The 26,187-nt window shown below is 42.4% G+C and overlaps 1 protein-coding gene across 9 annotated transcripts in view; it reads left to right on the top strand.

The window, feature by feature from the left end:
* ARHGEF9 (Cdc42 guanine nucleotide exchange factor 9) overlaps positions 1 to 26,187 on the top strand; it is a 386,748-nt gene that overhangs the window by 179,433 nt on the left and 181,128 nt on the right. The window contains exon 1 of one of the 9 annotated variants that reach the window (XM_006054274.3): positions 10,278 to 11,103. The exons of 6 other annotated variants lie outside the window; for them this stretch is intronic. Coding sequence is in view for 2 of the 3 variants with exons in the window: in XM_025276871.2 (XP_025132656.1) it covers positions 11,102 to 11,110 (9 nt within the window). In the remaining variant the exon portion in view is untranslated. Of the gene's footprint in view, positions 1 to 10,277; positions 11,115 to 26,187 lie in introns of those variants that run through there. 2 more of the 9 variants (XM_025276871.2, XM_025276870.2) reach the window with 2 other exon arrangements.

The raw sequence follows: 26,187 nt of genomic DNA, 5'->3' as shown, positions 1-26,187 counted from the left end.
TTGTTTGAGGTCATACAGCTTTAGCTTTTAATCCACTGTCCTTTTTTCACTTTGCCATCAGCTTCTCAAGGCATTGTGGGGGCACAGCAGCACACGAAAGCATCAGCCATTTTAGGTGAACATGAGTTCCCAGGTAGCTCTTCCTAAGAACTAGTGTTTAGAATAAGGGAAGTGACAGTTTCACCATACTCCCCATTGTCACTTCCACCTGTATGTGTGTTCTGAGGGATGTATGGGCAAACTTTCCAAGCAAAAGCCCCAAGGGGACTGTAAATCATGCCACAAGGGGAAGGGCTTAAAGAAATGTCATGTTTACTTGGAAAACGTGTGTGTGTGTGTAAGATAGGTGTTCGGGGGGGATCAGAGTTTGAACTCATGATAGATATCTTCAAACACTTAAGAAGACTGTTGCTTAGATGGGTAGATCCTTCTTGCATAGCCCAGAGGCTAACAAATGGACAGAAACCAGAGAAGAGTGAATTTTAGCTCAGAATGAATAATGGCTTTGGAAGCTACAGGATGAGATTTTTTTTTTTCTTTTTGTTACTGAAGATATTCTAGTGGCTGGCTGCTAAACAAAACTTATCAGGGATATTGGAGGAAGAAAAAGTGGGCTTTGGAAATAGATCTCAATTTAAATCCTGCTATTGGATTTGGGAACCTATATGGCTATGAACAAATGATGTAAGCATTCTTAACCTTAGTTTTCTACTCCTTAAAATAACAATAACAGTTACTTCTTTGGGGGCTTCTGGGAAGGATTAAATATAATATGTTGAAAAGCCTAAAGTAGATATTTCTTCCTCCCACTCTACTTCCTCTACCCCGTAACATATACTGTAGTGAGGAGTCCTACAAAGGGAGGTTGGGAGGAAATAACTTTTTTTCCATTTCAAGTATGGAATTCTTTGATTTGCTCTATAATCATCAACAACTTTATTCATTATCTGATTATGCTTAGAATACTATGACTTTGAAATTACATGCATTTGTAATTCTTTTCCTCACTAGACTGTAAGCTTCCCAAGAGGCTCTCTTTACCCCCTTAGCTGTCAAAATAACTGCTTACTGAATTTAACTGTTGAATAACTGAACTAACCAAGAGTTCCTGTCCTCAGGGAATTGCCTCTCCTAAATAGAACTGACATAATGAATGTGCAAGAGCATCTAGTCATGTAGGTTACCAAGAAAATTAACAGACAAGGTTTAATATCTTCAGATTGTCCATGGCAAACATCAGGGACTATGAGGTGGCTGAGGTGGGAGTTGGATGGCCAATGAATGAGTAGCAATAGGGGTCAGGACAAAATGTGGAACTTTCCTTGGGTATGCTTTCTGATAGAAGTGGGGCTTTGGGAGCTATTTGAACCATGAGAAAACTAAGCATTGGCTTTTCCCTGAGAGAAGGCAAATATTTAAGACCTAGATATCATACCTGGGTGGTAGGCCATTTGGATTCAAGTCAGAACATTGAAATAGTTTATTCTTGTGACTGAGGAGATATCATGTCAAATGCTTTTGGAAGGTGGAACATGTGTCACCTAGTGGCATTTATACAGCATAGTGTTGAAAAGCATAGGCTCTAGAGCCAGACAGGGTTGGTTTGCACCTCGGTTCTACCACTGACTAGCTATGTGACATTGGGCAAGTTATTTAAGGTCTATGCCTCAATCCCCTCATCTGTAAAATAATGACAATAATAGTATCTTCCTCATAGTGTTATTGTGAGGATTGAAATAATTAATATATGTAAAAGGCTTAGAACAATTCTATGAGTAAGCACTCTATAAGCATTTATTATTATTATTATCTAATGAGTTCCCTTTGGATCCTGAGAAATATGCTGGGTACTTATAGTAATTTCAGTGTGAGTTTGGAAACATTTATATTCTAGACAATATTTATAAGTTTATATTATATATATTTATATTTATAAACAAACATTTATATTCTGAATAATATAACTCTATATTATATTCTAATTCATGTCATTAGCTCCTCAGCAGTGGCTGTAATAGAAGTAGTGATAATATCTGGCTCAAAAAGATGAAAGAACTTTTCACCAACTGAAATTGTCCAAAGGACTACCAGGTTATCTTAGGAGAGAGGAACCTTCCTATTGTCGTGGGTGTTGGAGCGGAAAACTAGATGAGGATGTAACAGAAGGGATTGAAGGATGAAATTGGACTTTGCTATGCCAAGAGATTCTCTGATTTCTTGATTCTTATCAACAGAAGGGCTGCCTTTGAGGTGCTTCTTGAAATGTCAGGACCTCTTCTAATTTTTTGAAATTAAAATTGTGAGTCACCTTACACAGAAAGCTAACTGTAAATAAATGGGGCTGGGATCAAATGTCATGTTTCAAAGTCTGAAATCCCCCAAAAGTACTTTCAAGACTCAAGAAATGAGTTTTGTTTTCTGCTCTGCCAGTAATTAATTATGTAATCGTGTATAGCTTACTTTCTCTGGTCCTCAGTTTCCTAACCTAGAATATGAGGGGTTAGAGTAGATTTTCTCTGAGGTCTCATAAGGTTACCTTCTGTGTGGTTGGAAGATATAATTCTCTGAGTAGAAACAACTAGGTGAAGGAGCTATTAATGTATTCAGCATATGTTTATGAAGCACCTGCTAAGTGTCAAGCAAAAGATACCAGATTGGCAAGGCATTGTATGCCATGCTACAGAATTTGCCTTAAAGGCAGTGGGGAGCCATGGAAGGCCTTTGAACAGAGGAACTATATAACTCAGTGTTCAGCTGTGGAAATTATATTGCTCTAGTTATTTTCAGCAGAGTTTTAATATAGAAAATTTAGTGTTTCCAAAATTGGTAGAAGGGCTGAAGGGGCAAGCTTTAGACTAGGCCTCCAGGAATGTATCTCAGAATGAATACAGCTGTTTTCTCTGCCAGAAGAAAGAAGGTAAAGCATCAGCAGCTGTGGGAACACTGTACCTGATTTGCAATCTAGGAATTAGGAATCTGCCACTGCTTTAACTATTGTATAGAGTATCATTATGCCTGCTAGATCCTCCATAGCAAAAACAAATAAGTAAAAATATTTAAAAGTCTCATTCCCTGCTTGTACAAAGACACAAAGCAGGGTCTAGACACTGAGACCTATGGAAAGGTAACATAGCTGCAGAAAACTCTAAAACCCCACCATTCTACTCGTCACTAGAAGCAGCAGAAGTATGTTTTCTGTATTATCACTTTCTTTCAAATATTGTGCATATGCCTATGGTTGGCAGAAATAAATCACATCCAAAACAATGGATGCAAAGAAGTTTGAGAAATCACAGGTTGTTGTTGTTGTTGTCATTTTGGCTTTTATTAATAGCTTTTCAGCAATACAGGTAGGTAAGCTAGAAGGAGGGTGGCATGGATTCTCAGCATCCAGTATATAGTATCCACCATAGATTAAGAAGAGCAGGACTGCTTTTGAAAGAGATAATTTGTCCAGGAGAGTAGAGGCTGAACTGGGGAGACAGAGCAGCACAAAAGACCACAGTAGCTGGCAGTAGGGAGAGAGAGGAAGAACACATTCCTCAAGGAGGAAGAGAATCACCAAGGCTTAGAGACTGGTTGGCTAGCAGCAAGGTGAGGGAAAAGGAAGACTTATGGATATTTCCTTCGTATCTCCTTGGCTAATTCTGTGTGTGACATTCCCAAGGGACAGGGAACTCAGGGAAAAGAGGAAGCTGGCAGGGGTGGGAGAAAACTGCTTTGATTTTGGACTTACCAAATTTGAGGTTCTTGTGAGATATTCAGGAGACATCCAGAAGGCAGGTGGAGATTAATCTCTGGAGTTCAAGAGAGTTACCTGGGGCTTATCAGCTAACCCCCAGGGAGGTTGTAAGCTCCCTGCAGGCAAAGACCTATGCCTGTTTTGTTCCTCCACTGGTGTCCTGCAACCTTGTTGAAAGGTGGTACTTCAGTGTGTAATGTAGGAGGCGGGTAGTTAAAGCCTTGGGAATGGATAGGTCCATGATTCAGTGCAAGTGTGGAATAAGAAGAAAAGGGGACTGAGATTAGAGGAACTTTGAGAAATCATGGCCTTAATGACTATATGAAGAACCCAAACAGGAAGCAAAGATAATACAATCAGACAGGTCATGTGAATGTGTCCCCAAGGCAGAGGGAGTAAGGAAGGAGTAAGGCATCAATGGAGACCAGACCATTCAGAAGATGATGGAAATTTGAATTCTTTCCATCTTTTGGCTATGGTGAATAATGCTGTTATTAATACACACGTACAAGTTTTTTGTGTGGGCATGTTTTAATTTTTCTTAGGTGTATATCTAAGAGTGGAATTGTTGGGTCAAATGGCAACTCCATGTTTAAGTTTTTGAGGAACTGAAGACTATTTGCCAAAGTGGTTTCATCATTTTACATTCCCACCAGCAGTGTTATGAAGGTTCCAATTTCCCACATCCTCCCCAACACTTATTATGTAGCTTTTTGATTATAACCATCCTAGCATGGGACGGGGGAGCCTGGTGGGCTGCTGTCTATGCGGTTGCACAGAGTCGGACATGACTGAAGCGACTTAGCAGCAGCAGCAGCATGTGTAATGTGGTGTTTCATTACAAATCTGCTATAGCAAATATCTTTCATTTGCATTTTCCTGATGATTAATATCGTAAGGGATTTGATTTAGGTCATACCTGAACAGAACTGAATAGTCTAATGGTTTTCCCTACTTTCTTCAATTTAAGTCTGAATTTGGCAATAAGGAGTTCATGATCTGAGCCACAGTCAGCTCCTAGTCTTGATTTTGCTGACTGTATAGAACTTCTCCATCTTTGAATGCAAAGAATATCATCAATCTGATTTCAGTGTTGACCATCTGGTAATGTCCATGTATAGAGTCTACTCTTGTGTTGCTGGAAGAGGGTGTTTGCTATGACCAGTGTGTTCTCTTGGCAAAACTCTATTAGCCTTTGCCCTGCTTCATTCTGTACTTCAAGGCCAAATTTGCCTGTTACTCCAGGTATTTCTCGGAGAAGGCAATGGCACCCCACTCCAGTACTCTTGCCTGGAAAATCCATGGACAGAGGAGCCTGGTAGGCTGCAGTCCATGGGGTCGCTAAGAGTCCAGAATGACTGAGCGACTTCACTTTCACTTTCCACTTTCCTGCATTGGAGAAGGAAATGGCAACCCACTCCAGTGTTCTTGCCTGGAGAATCCCAGGGACGGGGAAGCCTGGTGGGCTGCTGTCTATGGGGTCGCACAGAATCGGACACGATTGAAGCGACTTAGCAGTAGCAGCCAGGTATTTCTTGACTTCCTACTTTTGCATATAATGAAAAAGACATATTTTTGGGGTGTTAGCTCTAGAAGGTCTTGTAGGTCTTCATGGAACCATTCAACTTCAGCTTCTTCAGCATTATGGGTCAGGGCATAGACTTAGATTACCGTGATATTGAATGGTTTGCCTTGGAAATGAACAGAGATCATTCTGTTATTTTTGTGATTGCACCCAAGTACTGCATTTTGTATTATTTTGTTAACTGTGATGACTACTCCATTTCTTCTAAAGGATTCTTGCCCACAGTGGTATATATAATGGTCATCTGAATTAAATTCACCCATTCCAGTCCATTTTAGTTCACTGATTCCTAAAATGTCAATGTGAGAAATATATTCAAGGGATTAGATGTGATAGACAGAGTGCCTGAAGAACTATGGACAGAGATTCGTGACATTGTACAGGAGACAGGGATCAAGACCATCCCCAAGAAAATGAAATGCAAAAAGACAAAATGGTTGTCTGAGGAGGCTTTACAAATAGCTGTGCAAAGAAGAGAAGCAAAAGGCAAAGGAGAAAAAGGAAGATATACCCATTTGAATGCAGAGTTCCAAAGAATAGCAAGGAGAGATAAGAAAGCCTTCCTCAGTGACCAATGTAAAGAAATGGAGGAAAATAATAGAATAGGAAAGACTAGAGATCTCTTCAAGAAAATTAGAGATACTAAGGGAACATTTCATGCAAACATGGGTACAATAAAGGACAGAAATGGTATGGACCTAACAGAAGCAGAAGATATTAAGAAGAGGTGGCAAGAACACACAGAAGAACTGTACAAAAAAGATCTTCATGACCCAGATAATCACGATGGTGTGATCACTGACCTAGAGCCAGACATCCTGGAATGTGAAGTCAAGTGGGCCTTAGAAAGCATCACTACGAACAAAGCAAGTGGAGGTGATGGAATTCCAGTTGAGCTATTTCAAATCCTGAAAGATGATGCTGTGAAAGTGCTGCACTCAACATGCCAGCAAATTTGGAAAACTCAGCAGTGGCCACAGGACTGGAAAAGGTCTGTTTTCATTCCAATCCCAAAGAAAGGCAATGCCAAAGAATGCTCAAACTACCGCACAGTTGCACTCATCTCACATGCTAGCAAAGTAATGTTCAAGATTCTCCACCCAGGCTTCAACAGTATATGAATCGTGAACTTCAAGATGTTCAAGGTGGATTTAGAAAAGGCAGAGGAAACAGAGATCAAATTGCCAATATCCATTGGATCATCGAAAAAGCAAGAGATTTCCAGAAAAACATCTGCTTTTTTGACTATGCCAAAGCCTTTGACTGTGTGGATCACAACAAACTGTGGAAAATTCTTCAAGAGCTGGGAATACCAGACCATCTGACCTTCCTCTTGAGATATCTCTATACAGGTCAGGAAGCAACAGTTAGAACTGGACATGGAACAACAGACTGGTTCCAAATCGGGAAAGGAGTATGTCAAGGCTGTATATTGTCACCCTTCTTATTGAACTTATATACAGAGTACATCATGAGAAATGCTGGGCTGGATGAAGCACAAGCTGGAATCAAGATTGCCAGGAGAAATATCAATAACCTCAGATATACAGATGACACCATCCTTATGGCAGAAAGTGAAGAAGAACTAAAGAGCCTCTTGATGAAAGCGAAAGAGGAGAGTGAAAAAGTTGGCTTAAAACTCAACATTCAGAAAACTAAGATCATGGTATCTGGTCCCATTACTTCTTGGCAAATAGATGGGGAAACAATGGAAATTGTGACAGAGTTTATTATTATTATTTTTTTGGCTCCAAAATCACTGCAGATGGTGACTGCAGCCATGAAATTAAAAGATGCTTACTCCTTGGAAGAAAAGTTATGACCAACCCAGAGAGCACATTAAAAAGCAGAGACATTACTTTGCCAAAAAAGGTCTATCTAGTCAAAGCTATGGTTTTTCCAGTGGTCACATATAGATGTGAGATTTGGACTATAAAGCAAGCTGAGTGCCGAAGAATTGATGCTTTTGAACTGTGGTGTTGGAGAAGACTCTTGAGTCCCTTGGACTGCAAGGAGATCCAATCAGTCCATCCTAAACGAAATCAGTCCTGAATATTCATTGGAAGGACTGATGTTAAAGCTGAAGCTCCAATACTTTGGCCACCTGCTGTGAAGAACTGACTCATTTGAAAAGACCCTGATGCTGGGAAAGATTGAAGGCAGGAGGAGAAGGAGATGACAGAGGATGAGATGGTTGGATGGCATCACCAGATCAATGGACATGAGTTTGAGTCAACTCAGGGAGTTGGTGATGGACAGGGAGGCCTTGTGTGCTGCAGTCCATGGGGTTGCAAAGAGTTGGACACAGCAGAGTGACTGAACTGAACTGATGATTAGGATATTGAGTATCTTTTTATGTCTTTTTGACCATTTTTTGGAGAAATGTTACTCAGATCCTGTGCCAATTTTTAAATTGGGTTTTTAAAAATAATTGAGTTATTAGAGCTATTTATGTATTCTAGATACAATCCCTTATCAGATATATAATTGGAAATATTTCGTTCTGTGTATTCTCTTTTCATACTTTTTTCATATTTCTGTCATTTTTTAAATAAAATATTATTTTTAATTGAAGGATAATTGCTTTACAATATTGTGTTGGTTTCTGCGACACATCAGCATGAATCAGACATAGGTATACCCTTCCTTTTGAACCTCTCACCCACCTCCCCCACGTCCCACTCCTCTATGTTGTCACAGAGCACCGACCGGTTTGAGTTCCCTGAGTCATACAGCAAATTTCCACTGGCTATCTATATATCACATAGCATATTTTTACCATATATTAAATAGATAGTGGGAATATGTTTTCCACTGTATACGTTTAGCCAGTGTATATGTTTTCGTGATAGTGTCCTTTGAAGCACATAAGTTTTTTAATATTGACCAAATCCAATTTATTTATGTTTTGTTGCTGATGCTTTTCATGTCATATCTAAGAAACCATTACTAAATCCAAGATCACAAAGATGTACCTGTATTCTCCTCATTTTGTTAAACTTAGCCACAATATCATTACCACAGCTAAACAATTAATAGTGATTCCTTAATATTATTGAATATTCAGCCTGTTCAAGTTGCCATTTGTCTCATAAATGTCACATATGGGTGGTGATGCACACATATGCAAGTTCCACCTGAATTGATCACTCTTTTTCCTCATTGTTTACTTGCTAGAGAACCAGATTTTTGGTCCTGTAGTTTTTTACAGTCTATGTCACCATATTGCAGTTTAAAATGTTTTTTTTTTTTTTGTCCTCTGTGTATCATGTAAATCAATAGCTAGATCTAGAAGCTTGATCTGATTCAAGATATTTTGCTGTTTGTTTTGGTGCAAATCATTCATAGGGGATGTGATAAGTCAAACTTTTAAACTGGGCATTTCTTTGGGTTTTATTCTATCTTGTAAGGCTAGGGGCCATTTTATTTATGACCTCCATTGACTCAGAATTTCCACTCACCAAGTTTGAATAGGTGACTTTCCTAGACTCAAAGATTTTTTGAGAATAGAAAGCAATTCTCATTCCTCTTGGAGTTTATAGTATGGTAGAAATACCAGAAATTAATTAGTTCTATCCCCGGATAATCTAGTTTCTTGCCCCTTTCCACCAATATCTATCTGTTCATGTGTACAGTCCTATGTAAGAGTAAGAAAGGCCCTTAGAGATATTCAGTGTAAGTTAGTCCTTGGTTTTGAGGGCCCAGAAGCCTGCTCTATGTATTTTTCTGAGGTAAGGGTTCAGAGGTTTCACTGAATTCTGACAGGTCTAAGGTCTCCTGTGGCAGAAGGGAGATGGAGTCCCATAGAGGGGAAAGGAGTTGCCCAAAAGTCTTATAGCATCTTGAAGTTGGCCTAGGAGTAAATCTGAAACCTTTCTGTCTCTACTCCAGGGCTTCTCCATTTCAGACAGCAGACCACAAAGACAGAACAGGGCAGTGATTTCAAGCAGATTGCAAGTTTTATAGGTTTTGTAGAGGCTTTTCCAATGCAAAACTGTCCTCTGTTCCTAGTACCCAGTATGCTGGAATAGTGCAAGCTGTCATAGTTCAAAGAAACCAGAAATAGGAAAGAAATCTGATCTGCAAGTGCAGAGATATCAGAGAAAGATAAATATAATTGAATTTTGTATAATTTGTAGAGTGTCCTTGTGATTCTGTACACAGCACTGATTTGTTGGATTTGTATAGCTAATTGTGAGTGGCCTATAATACTTGAAGTGAAGTTGCTCAGTTGTGTCCCACTCTTTGCAACCCCATGGACTGTAGCCTACCAGGCTCCTCCGGCCATGGGATTTTCTAGGCAAGAGTACTGGAGTGGGTTGCCATTTCCTTCTCCAGGGGATCTTCCCGACCAAAAGCATCTTTGCTTCCTCCTTGGCCCAGGCTCCAAAGTTGCTCCAAAGGGTCCCTTCCTGCCGCGCACCCCCATTCCTTTTCCCTCCTCCCTATCCTTTTCCCATCCTTTACCCCAAGCTTCTATTTCTTCATCATACCCCCCCCCACCATTTCTTCTTTCTCTTTCCCATCTTTCCTTTTCTTTCCCTTCTGCTTCTCACCGTCTTCTCATCATTCCCTCCTCTCTCCCTGCCATGCTCTCTCCCCTCTGGTCCGTTCTGTCCATTCCCTTCCTCTCTCCCAGGCCTTTCCCTCCTCTCTCTCCTCAGCTCCATCAACCCACCCACAACAAGCTCGCCACCCCTACGCCAGAACTGGCAGCCTGGAGCTCCGGCTGGGCTGGATGGAGCGGGCCTGCTTGGGGGACCATGTGTTCACCGATTGGCTGCCGCTGGTAGCACGCCAGCTCAAGTACCGCCCCCCCCGGCGAGTAAACGCTCGTCTGCGGCACCTGTTATTGGTCGGCGGGCCTGTCAGCATTTTGGCTGCACCTCACGCAGGCGCGGGCAGTCGTTCCGTGAATAAAAACGCAGAATATGGGCTGGGGGGTGGGGAGAGGCGAGGAAGAGAGCCAGCGAGGCAGGAATCGAAAGAGTAGCTGGCAGCCCAGAGCCCGGCAAACAGAGCGAGCATAGAAAAGCGAGCGAATTAGAGGGAATAGAGACCGAGACTGACCGGTAGCCAGCCAGGCAGGTGGACGGACGCACCCCCGGACAGACAGACTGAGCAGGCGCCGGAGAACCTCGCGCTGGTTTCTCCTGCCTTTCTCTTTGAAAGCCAGGATTTTGCCTTTTTCCGTGGCGCCCGAGAGAGAATGCTGGACTCTGCAGACTTCAGCGCAAGCTAAGATTTCTCAGCTAGGGAAGAAAGATCCGCTCAGTTCTGAGAAGGGGGAAGCAAGCACCCCTGTCCCCATCCCCCCTTCCCCCCTCCCATACCAAACTCGGGCGCCAAACCCAGCCCTTCCCCAACCACCCGACTTCCTCCTCTCCTTTCTAGCATGGTGGCTGTATGGACAGTCTGACAGAACAGAGACTGACATCTCCCAATCTGCCAGCCCCTCATTTGGAACACTACAGTGTTCTGCATTGCACCATGACCCTGGATGTGCAAACTGTAGTCGTTTTTGCCGTGATTGTAGTCCTTCTGCTTGTAAATGTCATACTCATGTTTTTTCTGGGAACGCGCTGAATGGAGTCCAGCCGCCTGAGCTGTCTGGAATTCTCGCTTTGATTTCATCCCGAGAACCTCCAAGAAAAAAAAAAAAAGAGAGAGAGAGAGAGAGAGAGAGAGAGACAGGGAAAGAGAGGGAGAGAAAGAGCACGCTTTCTTACTCAGGGGGGAAAACGTTTTGAGCTTCAACATGGCCTCGCTGTGATATGTATGACGTTGGTATATTATCTCTCCCTAAATCTTTTGTTATGTCTTGTCTTTTAAGTATGCCTGTGAGTGTAGTTGCTTATTGCTTGAGTAAAATTGTTGATAAAGAAATGCTTTCTATTTAAGTGTGCATGTGTGTGTGTGTGTGTGTGTATGTGTGTGTGCATTCTTCATTGATGTGACGTTCATGAAGCAAGCTCTGCATCCTTACACAATGGCTTTGCTGATTGTGGTGTTTTGTCAATTCATTTTCTGGAAAACGACCTTTAAATACCATCAGAGAATTTTAGTCAGAATTTCTTTCTTGCCATCAGAAGATGGCATTTGGGTTTGTCTGGGGCAAGGGAGGTTGTGGGAAGAGCATGATGAATTTCTGGCAGCTTAGGAAAAACAGTGTTGCACTAGATGTTTAGAGGAAAGAAATTGATGGAATGAATTTAGGGAAATTATTCTTCAGTCTCTTAATGAGAAGTGAGAAATATGGGAAGTGATGTGGTGGGGTGCGTTGTGCTGGCAGTTGGTGACTGTGTTCTCTGAATCTTAATTTGCTGTCCAGCGTTTACAGTTTCCAATTTGGAAAGAAGCCACGTTTAAAACATTTCTTAAAAATCATTAAATGTCAATTTCTTTGGAATCATGGTATGTGGCGTAAAAATGTTCTTTGATTTTTATGAATTAGCAAGAGAAGACGTTGACAGTAACTGTTTGGGTTCTTTTTCCCAAAAATTGTACCTGTGAATTTGAGTTTGGGGATTTTGTCTCTATGGCCTCCAAAAACAACTAAAGCTAGCTTTCTACCAACCTTGGGAATAATATATTTAGATATGCCTCTTTGGGGTAATCTCATTTGCAGTGATGTTCTTGAACTACATTTTAAATAGAACTTGCTAGTGTTAATGAGAAAATGGTGGTTTTTTTTGCTTCCTTGTTCTTTAAAATCAGAGGTCTCTCTATTTGGAAAGTTTCCATTTCAAAATGAAATTATGTATCATGCTAAATTGAGAGTTTTGAGCACCCTCCCCCCCAAAAAAATGACTGGATGGAAAGGGATGAAAGCTCTGGAAAACGTGAGCTAGAAGCAACATTCCAATTTGATATTTATTTGCGTGTCTTTATCAGGTGGTAGTGATGGTCATTGCTGTTATTTTTGCTATTGTTATTATTTTTATATTTCTGTTTCCCCTAAGAAAGCTTTTGTCAAATCCAGTAAAAAATTTGTCTCTGATGCCAGTGTGCATAATATAACGCGCCCCCCTCCCCCACCTGCTGTTGTTGGCAGGTCTTCTTTCTGTTGCTTACCTGACTTGAAAGAGTACCATTTCTGTCTCATATAGCAATTAATCAGGACACATAAAACATCCACACACATGTTCCTCCTGCACCCATGTGGGCGACTGTTCATGAGTGATGTGTAAATCTGCTGGCAGTGTGCTTTCAAGTACCATGTACTGTTGTTCGGACTGTTTGGAAAAGATTTTTAAGGAAGGAGGGCTGTGAAGGGGGCTCTTGAAATTGTCCAGACCTTGGGGCCCAAAGAGTATAATTTTATGGCATTAGAAGAGGTTTTGAGTCACAAGGTGTGCTCTCGATGGCTCTGTGTGGGTAAGAAACTGATTTTTTAATTTGGTTGGCACCATGTTGTAAGCATGATCTGGGAAGTTTGCTGGCATTGATTCTTATTATTTACTCTTTAGTCCCTTGCTGGTATTGATTCTTATTATTTACTCTTTAGTCCCTTTGTGGGAGCCCCTGGGTTGAACTAAGAACTTGATTTTTTTGCAAAGAGAATCTAGTGAGTCCCATTTGCCCTCCCTTCCTGCATTTGCTCCAACAGTATTGTGTAAAGTAACCTGATATTTTAGTTGGACACTTTGTTTTGAGACACTGTTGGAGAGTGATGAAAGAAAGGCTGTAGGCCGGGCAGCTACAGACCTGGGTCTTCTCTGTTCAGCAACTGCTTGACATTGAGCAATTTGGGGATTCTTTATAACATGGCATTTGGGGATGGTTGGACTATGTTTTTGAATTCTGTGATTTTGGGTGTCCATATGCACTTGAAATCAGAGGCTAACGAACTGGGAAGATAACTGAAAAGGCAAATGAAATGTTAATAAATGTTCATCAAGGGGTGATGGGAGGGGGGAAGGAGGAAATATCTGGTTGCTGGTATCTGGAGAAACTTGTTTTACCTAAGAGATTCTTTTACCTAGTTATGTGGGAAGAAAACTGGACTACAACAATAGAATGCTTTTTGATTTTTCCTTCAAGGAGATAAGGATTCTCCAAGGCTAGTCTTTGAACCAGGTTTATGACAAAGTATGTGTCACCTTTGGATGCCTGACAGACCCTTGGCAGAAAGCCTTTGTAAATGTATGTGTGTAGGATGTGTGACAGTATGTATGTGGGTGTGTATGCACATCTACTCTGTGTTTGTGTCGGATACAGACTCCTGAATCTTGATGGGGTTGAATGTGCTAGGAATGAAGAAAAACAGCAGGACATGAATTGAGTTCCCCAGTTCTGAAAGGCCTCCTTGTGCTAAGGCCTATAAGGATTTGACTGGTGCTAACTCTGATGCTGGGAGGGATTGGGGGCAGGAGGAGAAGGGGACGACAGAGGATGAGATGGCTGGATGGCATCACTGACTCGATGGACGTGAGTCTGAGTGAACTCCGGGAGTTGGTGATGGACAGGGAGGCCTGGCGTGCTGCGATTCATGGGGTCGCAAAGAGTCGGACACGACTGAGCGACTGAGCTGAACTGAAGGTGGATGAGTGTCCCCCTCTATCGGTTTTCCCCTACCCTACACAGCCTCAGACTAAAGGGGTAGCTTGGAAGAGCTCTTTCATCAGTAATTTAGTTTGTGAAATGGGTAAACATTTTTCAAATTAACTTATCTTTAGGCACATAAGGGAATGTTGCTAGCCAGATGGCAGGCTACCATAGAGCAGCTAAAATGGAGTTTGGGGAGTAGTGAACAGGGTGACTTTTTACTTGTGTGGATCCTGAAGGTTTGGCATTTCTTCTTCAAGATTGTGAGAGTAAGCAAAAAGAGAAAAGAGTGGGAGAAAATGAAAAATGCAGCCAAGAGGAGTGGGACCCTCTGCATTTTGACTTTTTCCCCCTTTCCTGTCTCTTCTCTTCATCTTCCCCCTTCTAAGCTTTTCCCCTCTTCGCTGATATAGCCTCCTCTCTCTCCCCCACCATCCCTGCTGTAAGGCGTAAGAAGAAGAGGCTTTACCTCTCTGATTTGTCCGAACTTTTTCTGACACAGCTCCTTGTTCCCTTTCCTTCTGTCTAACTCCTTTGTGGAGGATAGTTTTTGCTACAAGCTCCCCACTAGAAGATTCAAGAAAACGTCCTTGACCAGTATCCAAGCAACTCCTGCATCACATAGCTCCCGCTGAGGTCTAGGGCACTTGAAAGGTCCAGGCACAAGCGCTTTTGGAGAAAGGCGGGAGCTGGCAAGGCAGGACTTGGAAAGATGCTTTTGGGGAGAGGATAAAGAAAGAGCAAAATCCTCATTGCCCACAAATACCTAGAAAACATATCCAGGGAAGGCATACAGAGCCTCGCTGCATCCCAGTCATGGGACTATTTATTTGAAGGTTCTTGGGTTCAAATCCCTCTCTAGTCACTGCCTTCTCCCTAAGATTAAATGAGCCATTTCACAGTCTAGCTTTAGTGCAAGGAGATCTGAAGGCTGTGAAAAATGTTTATGTCCACCATGCAGGGAGGAGGTAAACGGATAGCGTGCGTGCATGCTAGTTGCTTCAGTGGTTGTCCGACTCTTTATGACCCTATGGACTGTAGCCCTCCAGGTTCCCTCATCCATGAGATTCCTCAAGGCAAGAATACTGGAGTGGGTTGCTCTGCCCTCCTCCAGGGGATCTTTCAGACCCAGACATCAAACTCAAGTCTCCTGCATTGCAGGCGGATTCTTTGCTACCTGAGCCACCTGGGAAGCCCAAAGGAATAGCATGTGGGAACAAACTGAGCATTGCTTCCCCTCTCCCCATTGAGACAGCTTCTATCTGTCAGAACCTGTAACATCTGTCTGTGCAGTGTACTCCAATTTTGGCTGTGGCTAGAGAAACTTTTGGAGAAGGCAATGGCAACCCACTCCAGTACTCTTGCCTGGCAAATCCCATGGATGGAGGAGCCTGGTAGGCTGCAGTCCATGGGGTCGCTGAGGGTTGGACACGACTGAGCGACTTCACTTTCACTTTTCACTTTCATGCATTGGAGAATGAAATGGCAACCCACTCCAGTGTTCTTGCCTGGAGAATCCCAGGGACGGGGGAGCCTGGTGGGCTGTTGTCTCTGGGGTCGCACAGAGTTGGACACGACTGAAGCGACTTAGCAGCAGCAGCAGGGAAACTTTCCCAACCTAGCTGCAGTGTGAAATTGGTTTTTTGTTTGTTTGTTTCTATGTTGTTGGTCTCTGAATAGATTCCAACTGAGATAGCTGAGCAGATTGGAGAGGCCAGTTTGATTGTTAGTTTGGTGAACAGGGTTTGGGCCCTGATTCAGACTTTCTCATCCGTGTGTGTGTGTGTGTGTGTGTGAGAGAGAGAGAGAGAGAGAGAGGGGGAGAGAGAGAGAGAAATTAAGTTGCTAGGGGCCTGAAGGATCCCAATGAATCTGTGGGTGAGGTGCTCTTCTGTACTCTGGTGAGGTCTAGACTGGGAGTGCTTGACTATAATCGGAGGGTACACTTTAACAGTTGCAGAGATGCTGCCAAAGCATGTCCTCCTTCTAGCCTCTCTTTGTCATCTTGGCCTCTGCTCTCCTTGGCCGGTGGAGTACTTGCTCTGTATAGAGATATGATTGGAAACTGAGCTATTCTCAAAAAACAACTGCCTCCTCAGAAGACCTCCCAAAAAGCATCTGGATTCAGTCCCATTGGCTTTGCCCCAAAAAGTGGGATGGAAGTAGGGAATCTTAGACCCTCTAGCCCTTATTTCTAGCTCTGCAACTTGTTTAGGCCAACTGAGTCTCTGGCTTTCCAGGAATCCTTGATCAAAGCTTAGCTTTTCTGATGTCTACCCAGAGTGTCTCCTGTCATTAAGTAGGTATAGCCCTCAAGAGTATTTGGTATGGTGCTTTGCCTTGGCACCAAAGTACTGAGTGGGAAAACTAGAGAGGGGAAGGGCCTAGTAGGGAGAGAAGACTGGGGAAATAGCCCAGTAATGACAATACTAATAATCCCTTGTCAGTGCATGGGCCTATGCAAAGCAATTCTGTATTTTTTCTCAATTTAGAGCATCACATCAACCTTGTGAAGTAGATAGGAAGTATTGTTATTCCTGGTTTTACCGATGCAAGAGGTAAAAGTCAGATTTATGGGATGGTAGTGGGTCTGCCTTTCAAATGGACAGGGGCAAAAGAGTCAGATTTGATCATTCCCAGTTAGTGTGCAGCTGAATGGAGTCAGGTGGAGGGGAAGGAGCATAAGTCATCCCTGAAATCATACTAGCTTCCTCAGTTACTTGCTTTAATTTTTAGTGCTTTTTTCATACCTCTCATTTATATAGCAATTTTGGACAGAATTCTTTATTCAATAAAATGTTGCTTTTTAATCTTGCATATACATCAAAGAGTTTCCTTTAGTCTCATGAAAACTCACTATTTGGGATCTTCAAGGAGAAAGGCAGTGTGAATTGGTGAAGCCTGAAACACTATATATATATATATAGATAGATATATATGTATGTATGCTGCTGCTGCTGCTGCTAAGTCACTAAAGTTGTGTCTGACTCTGTGCGACCCCATAGACGGCAGCCCAACGGGCTCCCCGGTTCCTGGGATTCTCCAGGCAAGAATACTGGAGTGGGTTGCCATTTCCTTCTCCAATGCATGAAAGTGAAAAGTGAAAGTAAAGTCGCTCAGTCGTGTCTGACTCTTAGCGACCCCATGGACTGCAGCCTACCAGGCTCCTCTATCCATGGGATTTTCCAGGCAAGAGTACTGGAGTAGGGTGCCATTGCCTTCTCCGATATGTATGTATATATACATACAAATGTATATGTATAAATGTGCTGCCCAGAACTGATCATATTATACCATGTGCCATCTAATCAGGATTAAATAAAAAAAGGACTTTGTCTATGAAATACCTAATTTTGCAATCTTCTACTGGTCCTCAGTCCTCAGTGAACATACAAATCACTTGGAGAGTTTTTAAATACCTGTGCCAAATTTCCACTCTAAGAGATTCTGATTGAATTGTCACATGATAGGTTCCAAGCAGCTTTTTATTTTTAAAGAAAAAATAAGTATTCCAAGGTGATTCAAACATGCAGAGAGGATTAAAAGCCTTCTTAATGGCTTTGCTGCCTTGTCCAGTCATCTATGCTCTTGTGAAACTGGCCTTTTGAACCTAACTTCAGGTGTCTTTGAACCAAGCACTAAATTTTGTTTGGTTGATCGATTACTCTAGCTTTTTATGGCTTTTAAAATTTTGCTTCATTGTGCCAAAACTTAGCAGTTCCTTCTAGCATTGCATCAGTTGAACTTTTATTTTCTTTGGTTGGTCTATCCTAGCTTTTGGAGTTTTTCTTTTTTTCCTTGCCATGAAACAGATTAGCAGTTTCTTCTAGCATTGCATCATTTAAAAACTGAATAAGTACCACCATACAAGCTATTGATTCCAAGAAGTGTTGAATATAATTTGATTAATGCTAGCTCCTCTGGCAACTCATCAAAGCTGCCTCTTGGAATTGGAGCCAGGAGGAGAAGGGGATGACAGAGGATGAGGTGGCTGGATGGCATCACTGACTCTATGAATGTGAATCTGAGTGATCTCTGGGAGTTTGTGATGGACAGGGAGGCCTGGCGTGCTGCGATTCATGGGGTCGCAGAGTCGGACATGACTGAGCGACTGAACTGAACTGAACTTTTGTGTACATCTGGTCAGATAGTGCAGAATCCACTGGGCCCTACCATCATCTATCCTATCAGCCTGTTGATGAGGATAATGTAGCATGATGGATTTGTTGTATGCTTTGTGGACATCAATTTGTATGCAAGTTTCATAACAATCATCTACAAGCCAATGACCCCATGAGAAAAAGTATGAATCATTTGGTATCTTACCCCTAGTAAATCCTTTTGCAGGCTTTGGGGTTCCCTGCTTTCTTTGAATACCCACAAACCATATGTTTCCTAATTGAGTCCAGAATTTGCCTGAGGGTCAGTGCCACAAATGTAGATTTTGGGTACTACTTTCTTTTCCCCTCTTTGGAAAAGCAGGGCATCATAGATTTAGCTTTAAAATAATATATTTAGTTTTCAAACAGTTCACGTAACTCTGTATGTGTATTTCTTTTGGTTGACTGCATTGTTTCTATTAACATAGTGGTTCTCAGCCCTAGCTGCACATTGGAATCACCTGGGGAGTTAACAAGACTAACAACAATTCCTAAGATCTCTGGGGGAGATCTTATTGAGTTGGTCATGGTGAGGCCTGGCATCAATATTTTTTTAAAAGCTCCCTGAGGTGACAAGAATGTTCAGCCAGGGATGAGAATGACTGCTATGTTCAAAGGAAATGTCAGCTCAGCCTGAATCTGGCTTGTTGCACACATGAATAGGCAGGCTTCACAGATGGTGAAATTTTATTCTAGGATTGTGGGGGCCTTGATGAATCCTAGGGGCTTGTGCCCACACCAAAATGGAGGATTCAACCCTAGAGAGTGAGTAGTCTGAGGGTCTATTTGGATTTTAAATTATCAGCTGTGAGATAGTTTGAACCTTTCAGGAAAAAAAGTTCCTATGCATTTTCTATAATGGTGAAGAAGATTCTGTTCATTTGCTGGGTGACCTTGGTCAAATTATCTCTCCCCTCTGAAATTTGGTTTCCTCATCTGCAAAGTAAGATCAGGTGGATTAGATAGCTTCAAAGATTTCTTCCAGGTTTAATGATCTGTGCTTACTTTGTGATTAATACTAATGATCAAAATGATTAAGAATATTATTATACAAAACTAGTAGGTGATCCAAAGATCTCTTTTAGCAGGTTTGGGATGCACAGGGTTATTTTGAAGGTAGGAGACTTGCCTTCCTAATTATATTTAGCTTAGGTCTCTTCTAGAATAACTGAACTATGGGGTTATATTCATTGAGCACACACTGGTTGCCCACAGGGAAGTGAAATCTACTGTGAACTGAGTGGCAGGGGGGATGTTAGTTTGGGACTTAGTATTTATTCAAGAGACATGTTGCATGGGTAATTGAAAATTGCCTCTTATAGATAAAATGCCAGCCTTATAGGTCTGGGAAAGCCTAGGAGGCAACCAGCTGGCTCTTTTGACACCTCAGAACCCCTTTCCTACAGTATTTTAAGTAGCCATTCATTTAGTTAATACTACTACTAGTGCTAATATGAATTTAAATGAATAAAATTTTGTACTTATTTCATTGGCTGTTCGCTTAAATCTGGAAGTAGTTGAGGAAACTGAGGCACTGGGAGATTAAGCGTCTTACTCAAGGTCACATATTCAGAAAGTGATCATTCCTGGCTTAGAACCCAGGTCTCTTGATGGCAGATCTTTTCAGTTCTTCCAGTGTAGCCTGCATACTGAACTCTGTGGTCAGAATGTGGTCATGACTGAGAATTTAAAAGTTGTTACTGACATACAGCAGAATTCAAGAGAAAACTTTGAAGAAAGGAACAAAGAGATAACCTAGAGGACATGGAAAGGTTAAGGGAGGGATGTGTCCGAGGTCAGTTGTTTCTTGCTTTTATCGCTCTTCTGTGCTAGTTTCAGGCCCCTGACAAGAATTGGGCATTTGGGCTTTGAGCATCAAGATTGAGAGTTGGTAGTAGAGAAGAGGGAAATTGTGAATGCATGATGGAGAGACAGCATATGGAAGGCAGATCTTTAGTAGGAGAAAAAACTCTATAAATGGCCTTGGGCCTACTAAAATCAAGCTGTGGCTCTGTACCTACCTTGCTGCCAGAACTTGATCAAAGCCCTTCTCCCCTAGGCCTCTTGTTTCCATGTGACTAAAATGAGAAGTAGATTTAGTAGGAGAATCGTGTTCTCAAATGAAATTTTAGCCACAAACTTCTCTATAAAACATGGCATGAAAAAGTAGAACTTGTCTGGTTGAGTGGAGGAGAGAGTCTAGAATTCCAGACTTGCTAGTGCAGACCTTATTCATTAGGGGAATTGGAGTTAGAAGAGCAGGGATGGTTGCCCAGCACAACCAAATTGCTTGGAAGATAAGGTAACTCAATGGAGGAGGCCAGGGTGGGCCAGCAATTAAAGTATTTTGGAAATTTGCATGCCTCTCCCCATCCTGTTTTACAAGTGAAAGAATTAAGGCACTGAGGGAGAAAGGGTGGGTCTGGTATCCTGAGTCATCAAATCAGCCCCTTGCCCCCTATAACCTTCTACCTCTGCTATAGAGTTCTGGCTCTGTGCTCCCTTGGCTGTATCAGAGACCTGGATGCTCTCTCAGGTTTGGTTGGAGAGAGCTCTTAGAGAGAGGCTGGGAGAACAAAAGTATTATGTAACCTCCTAAAGGGGAAAAGGCCTGTCAGAGCCATTAGGGTGCCATGCCGTCAGATGCGGGTAGGGGAGCAGAGAATCTTCTGCAGACTACATCAGTTCTTCTGAGGAAGGGCTCCCTGGGTGCAATACTGTGCTGCTCAGCCATCCACCCTCAGGGTCCAGAGGCATCTAGCATTGTGCATCCATAGCCAGATCTGGGAATGGTTCTGGCAGCTCTGACCTCTATTTGCCTGCCTTCATTAGAGGAGGGGAAGGATGTACCTCCCTGCCCAGCAGGCTGCAGGAAGGATGTGCTAAGATCCCACCCACACCCCCTCAGAGTGTGTTGCCTAAAGGCAGCATCTACTTTTAGCTGTACTTCCCACAGCCTCTCCTCTACCCACTCTCTTCCATCCTCCTCTCTCTGTGAACCCTGCTGGTTGGCAGTAGGGCTGGGCAGTGGGTGCTTTGACATTTGGAAAGAGGCATGGTAGAGCCAGGAATCCCTAGGAGAAGCTTTGATAGAGCTGACATGGTGGGGAATGCTCAGAACAGGCATAATGATGAGACTGTTTTGTGTTTAGGGCCTAATAGGCAGTGGAGAGATTTACTAATGTCCTTTGGACCTTGCAGCCAGCTGAGGCACTTGTTTTGAAAATCTAGATTGAACTGCATAGGAGGGCTTAGAAAAATTTAGTGGATAGAATGTGTATTGACACTTTCTCTACCCAGATTTAGAGAAAAGCCACTGGGGCCTGGTGGATGCTTGCTTGATTCTTGACTCTCTTGAACATAGTCTTAAACTTTTCAGTGGGTTTTGCACATTGTCTCTCTTGGTAGTGGCCCTATGAAGTAAGTAAAACAGGGACTACTGCATTTTGTAGATGAGAAAAATGAGACTCAAGGATGTATTGTCATATAGTGCCTGATATGGGCTCAAGCTTTGGAAGTTATAGTGACATTTAAATCATTCCGAACAGCTCTATCTTCTAGAAAGGGAGTGTTACAGCTGTCTTGAGTCCAATTTCCTCATTTTGGAAGCTGGGGAACTAGGCTCAAAATAAGAAAGGATTCACACAAGGAAACACACAGTATGTTTGAAGCAGTACTTGAGCTATAGCTTGCAAGAATGTGAGTTCCTGGATCCATGGGACTTGCAAGCTGCTCTTGTCTTTCAGGAATGGTAAAGGAAATCTGTATGGTGTGATAGAAAGCAAAAGATCACTGAACTAATTGTTTGTCATTTTTTAGCTCTGTGACCTTGGGCAAGTCACTTAGCCTCTCTGAGTTTGTTTTCTTTTCTATTAAATGGGGTTGATAATCCCTGAGAACTTTCTGAGGCTAAAATCCCTGAGTGACTGCTGTAGTGGAAGGGCCTGACACTTGGTAGGCCTCTACTTTTAACAAATTCTCTCTGTAAAGGATTTGTTAAAGACTTACACATGAATATAAAGAGGGGCTATAAATATGAACTTAGTTGCTGGGTGACCTTTAACAAATTCCATTGTCTTTGTGCCTCATTTCTCTCTGTTACAACATGGAGGCCTCTTTTATTTTCCTCCCCTGGAAGGATAGAATCCCTATGTCCCGGCCCATATCTTGGGTCATTGGTGGGAAGCTGGAATTTTTTTTTTTTCTTATAAGCAGCTTTCTTTTATTTAGCCCCATCTCCACCCACCCCGCCACCTGGCCACACATGGTACTATGAATACCAGACTAGCTTTCTGTCTCCCTATCTCCTGCAAAGATAAAAGAGGAGCCTGGAAGAAAGCCAAAGTTAATTGTATTTTTATTTAGTGCCTTCTTAAATCCATCAAGCCAGAATCACCTAGGTACTTAGCTTTTAAAAACCAATTCTTTGCTCCCAGGTCCTTGACCAGAATTTGTGATGGGCATTACTGGGTTTCATGATATAATTAAGAGCTGTGTTTAGAGTTCACAAGCTCTGGACAAATGACCTAATTAGGACACGTCTGCACTTTTTACCTTTATCTGTATTACTTTGGAAAATTCTCATTACCTCGTGAACAGGGCAAGAGGATAAGGACTATTATATAGTCCTCTATAGTCATCTGTTCCTGCCATGTTTTTCTTTTCTCACAACCCTGTGTGAGGAAGGCTTGGATTATTCTCCCCATTTTAAGGTTAAGTAAATTGAAACTATTAGTGTTTCCTCTTAAAGCAGTGGTGTGCTCTTAAGAGCATTGCATATATAGTTAGATGTTATCAACCCACCCATACCAAATGGCCTTGAGCAAGGAGTTCATTGTAAAGATGCCTTCTGCACTTTGCTTTTATCCATGTCTTGTTATAAAAGTTAGTCAAGATAGCGGAGAAAACTAGGCAGATGTCACCATGTAACTCTGACTAGGTTGGCATTGGACTACTAATTGGCAGCTCAGATACAGTTATTTGACCTATAAGTCCACCCATATATCATCCATGGATGCATTAGAGGCCTTGCCAAATTCAGAAGGGTGGCCCTACATCCTGTGACCCTTCATGCCCTGTTTAGAGGTTTTCTCTTTGTAGATTTATCTGGTTGTACCTTGAGCCTAAAAATGGCTTAGTACCATCACTAGTTCCCACAATCATCCCAAAAGATGGGAAAGGAATGCTTTGGATAAACCCCATCTCATTTTGCCTGAGCTTTAGTGAACATTGTATGCATTTAGGATTTTATCCTTTTTACTTCAAGTGGCTCAAGACACTGGAAAAATGAGTGTGGAATGACAAATGTAGGGAAGCAACCAATAGCCTGTCCAGGGCTAAAGGAAGCCTAGCTAGAATGAGGCATCTGTAGGTGCTAATCCATATGCACATATATGTACAACTTTCTTTTTGTTGTGGGAGTGGTGGTAGGAGAGATCAGAGTTAGTCCATGATGCTTAAACTGAGAAAGTCACTGGATAAGAATGAGGAACAACCCATAAGCCCACTCCCTCACGGTACTGCTAAGGAAACTGCTGTCGGGGGAGAGGTAAGGACTTGCCCAAAGTCTTAGAGTTGGTCCTTGATCCTTGTCTCTTTTTGAGGCCTCTTGGATAAATGGAGTGGTGGCTAAGCCTCTTGGGAAAAGCACCTATGAACAATATATTCAGAAAGTGACAGATGAAATTTGAGTCAATGTCCTCTGACCTTCTTGGGAGCAGATTAACTCAGGTGTCTTAGGGGAAAGCTGATAGAAACAAATTGTCCAGGAGGAAAATTAGTTCAGTCTTGCTGTCTATCAATGGCCTCTGCCCATATTCACACATTATAGGTCACATGTGATGCACACACTCAGACAAATGTGGAGTATATTTAGGATACAGGACACACATGTGGGATATACTTTCTCATTGACACACTTGGAGCATACACATTCAGTTTGCCATGGGGCACACTCACACTTGCACATGCTTGGCACAGGCAGAGTACACACATACACACGTGAGGCATGCTTATGCAAATTTGTGTGGGCATACATGGATGCATATAAAACATAACTGCACATTCACATACATGTAGAGTATACTGAGATGCATACTCAGATATACTCCTACCCCTGGGCACACACTTCTAAGGACTTGAACAAACAACCCCCCCACCCCACCTTGAGACACATTTGAACCCATCTATGGGACACACACACAGGCCCCACTCATCCTTATGGGACACATTCTGATGAAGAACACAGTGTATCCCTAAGACCAGTCAGCTGTCCCAGTCTTTCAAGCAGGCACAACAGGGCACTGGCCCCATCTGGTGGGGCCTCTATCAGTTTGCTCTGCCCCTTTATCCCTGAAATCAGGCTTCAGGGAGCAGTAAGCTCAGGAATAAAATGGATACTCAAGGTGGCATGTGTTATAGCAGGCTCCATCATTCAAACAAAACTTAGAACTGAGCCCTGAAATGTTAACAGGCAGATGGAGAAGATAAATTGACATTGATCAACGCAGAAAGTTTGAGCCTGCTCCTCTGTTCCCTAATCTACTTACAGACCATTAGGGAATGGTATAATTGTGAAGTAATATCCTACAAAACCAAAAGTAATTGATATTAAAGTTTGTTTTTCTTGGGAATGAAGTAACAAGTTGGAACAGAGTAAGTATATCTAAATTGTGAGTGGGGGATTGTGAGGGGAAGTACATAGGATGCATAAAGGAGGACAGAGGTTCAGCCTCTCCTGGGTCAGTGGTGGATGGAGAGAACAGCCACATCCTTAATGACCACAGCCCTGCCCCTAGGCACAGCAGCTTGGACCATCTGGCCCCACTAATGAAGATCTGTTATTTTTAGAGTTTCTCAAGCTGGAAACCAGGTCGGGGTGTCCTGGAGAGGCCTTTCTGGCCCTTAGTACCAAAGGCTGGAGCTAGAAGGAGGGGCCCTAGACTGTGTCTGGGTAAAGGGTGGGGAGCAATTAGACAGGTGGCCAGTGTGCCAGGTCTGCCCTTTAGCAGCAGCCACAAAGCCCCAGGGGATTACTGTTGAATGTGACAGCCTCATGTCTGTTTCTGAGCTTTGGACTTGAAATCAAGAAACACAAATTTCTTACTCTGATTTTACATTTAGGGTAGAAGATTTTGAAGATCGAAAAAAATTCTAATGATCTTTTATATTGTTCCTTACCTGAAGAAAGAATGCAATAAAATTTCAAACACACACACACACACACACACTTCAGTTGCTATTCTGCCACTTGGGGTGTGTTTCAGTCAGGTTCCCTTCCTCTCTCTGAGTCTTATTTGGTCTATATGTAAAATCACCAATATTGCCTCTCAGAATCTGGCAAAGCTCAGATAGACTCAGTTGAGAAAATGCTTTGCAGATCTACTTGTTCTTCACCCATAAAGCTGTATCTCCCCTATTCCTAAGTTGATCTCAATACCTGCCAACTACTGAGCCTAACTTACAGAGTAGCAGTAGAAAGAAAGACCAAAGAGAGGCAACCTCATGGGGTCAGGTTGGTCAGTCATGCTGGGATCACCCTCACTCATAAAGATGCTTTTCAGTACCAGGTCAGTCCTTTCCCAGAATACAGGTTTGCAACATTTATATGGTCATATAGCTTTGGCTTCTTAGGAACTCTAGGTAGGGAAAGTGGGGAGCATCAGAAACAGTTTTCTTCCTAAACTAGAAAAAGCAAGCTCAGATAGCCTGTACCTGCCCTGTGCCAGAGGATGTAGCCTTTATTTCCAATATTGACCCTGAGAATGTGCCTTATTCTAAGTTTTGTGCTCAGGGCCATTTCCACCTGCCTTGTTGAAGGGGGTGGGTCAGGAACTAGACTATTAGCACAAGTTCAGATTTCTCCTCATCCCATAAATTATGGGCAAATTCCTTTTGAGTCTCTTTTCTGGTCTGTAAAATGGGCTTAACTGTTAAGTTTCAGGATTGTGGGGTGCAAGAATTCATAGTGACAAAATATGTGAAAGTGCCTTTTAAAATGTTGACCATGTTTTACTATTGTTAATTGTTACGAGGCTATCCAAGTTGTGATTACATGTACTTTGGAGGTAATCTAGGAGCTTGTCTTCACTTTATTTCTCAATTTCTTCCCCCTACCCTGTTATACGGAGAAGGCAATGGCACCCCACTCCAGT

Source organism: Bubalus bubalis, chromosome X (assembly GCF_019923935.1).
Source record: "Bubalus bubalis isolate 160015118507 breed Murrah chromosome X, NDDB_SH_1, whole genome shotgun sequence".
Classification (NCBI taxonomy): Eukaryota; Metazoa; Chordata; class Mammalia; order Artiodactyla; family Bovidae; genus Bubalus; species Bubalus bubalis.
Note: the sequence above shows the minus strand (reverse complement) of the source record. Positions and strands in the feature narration are given on the sequence as shown.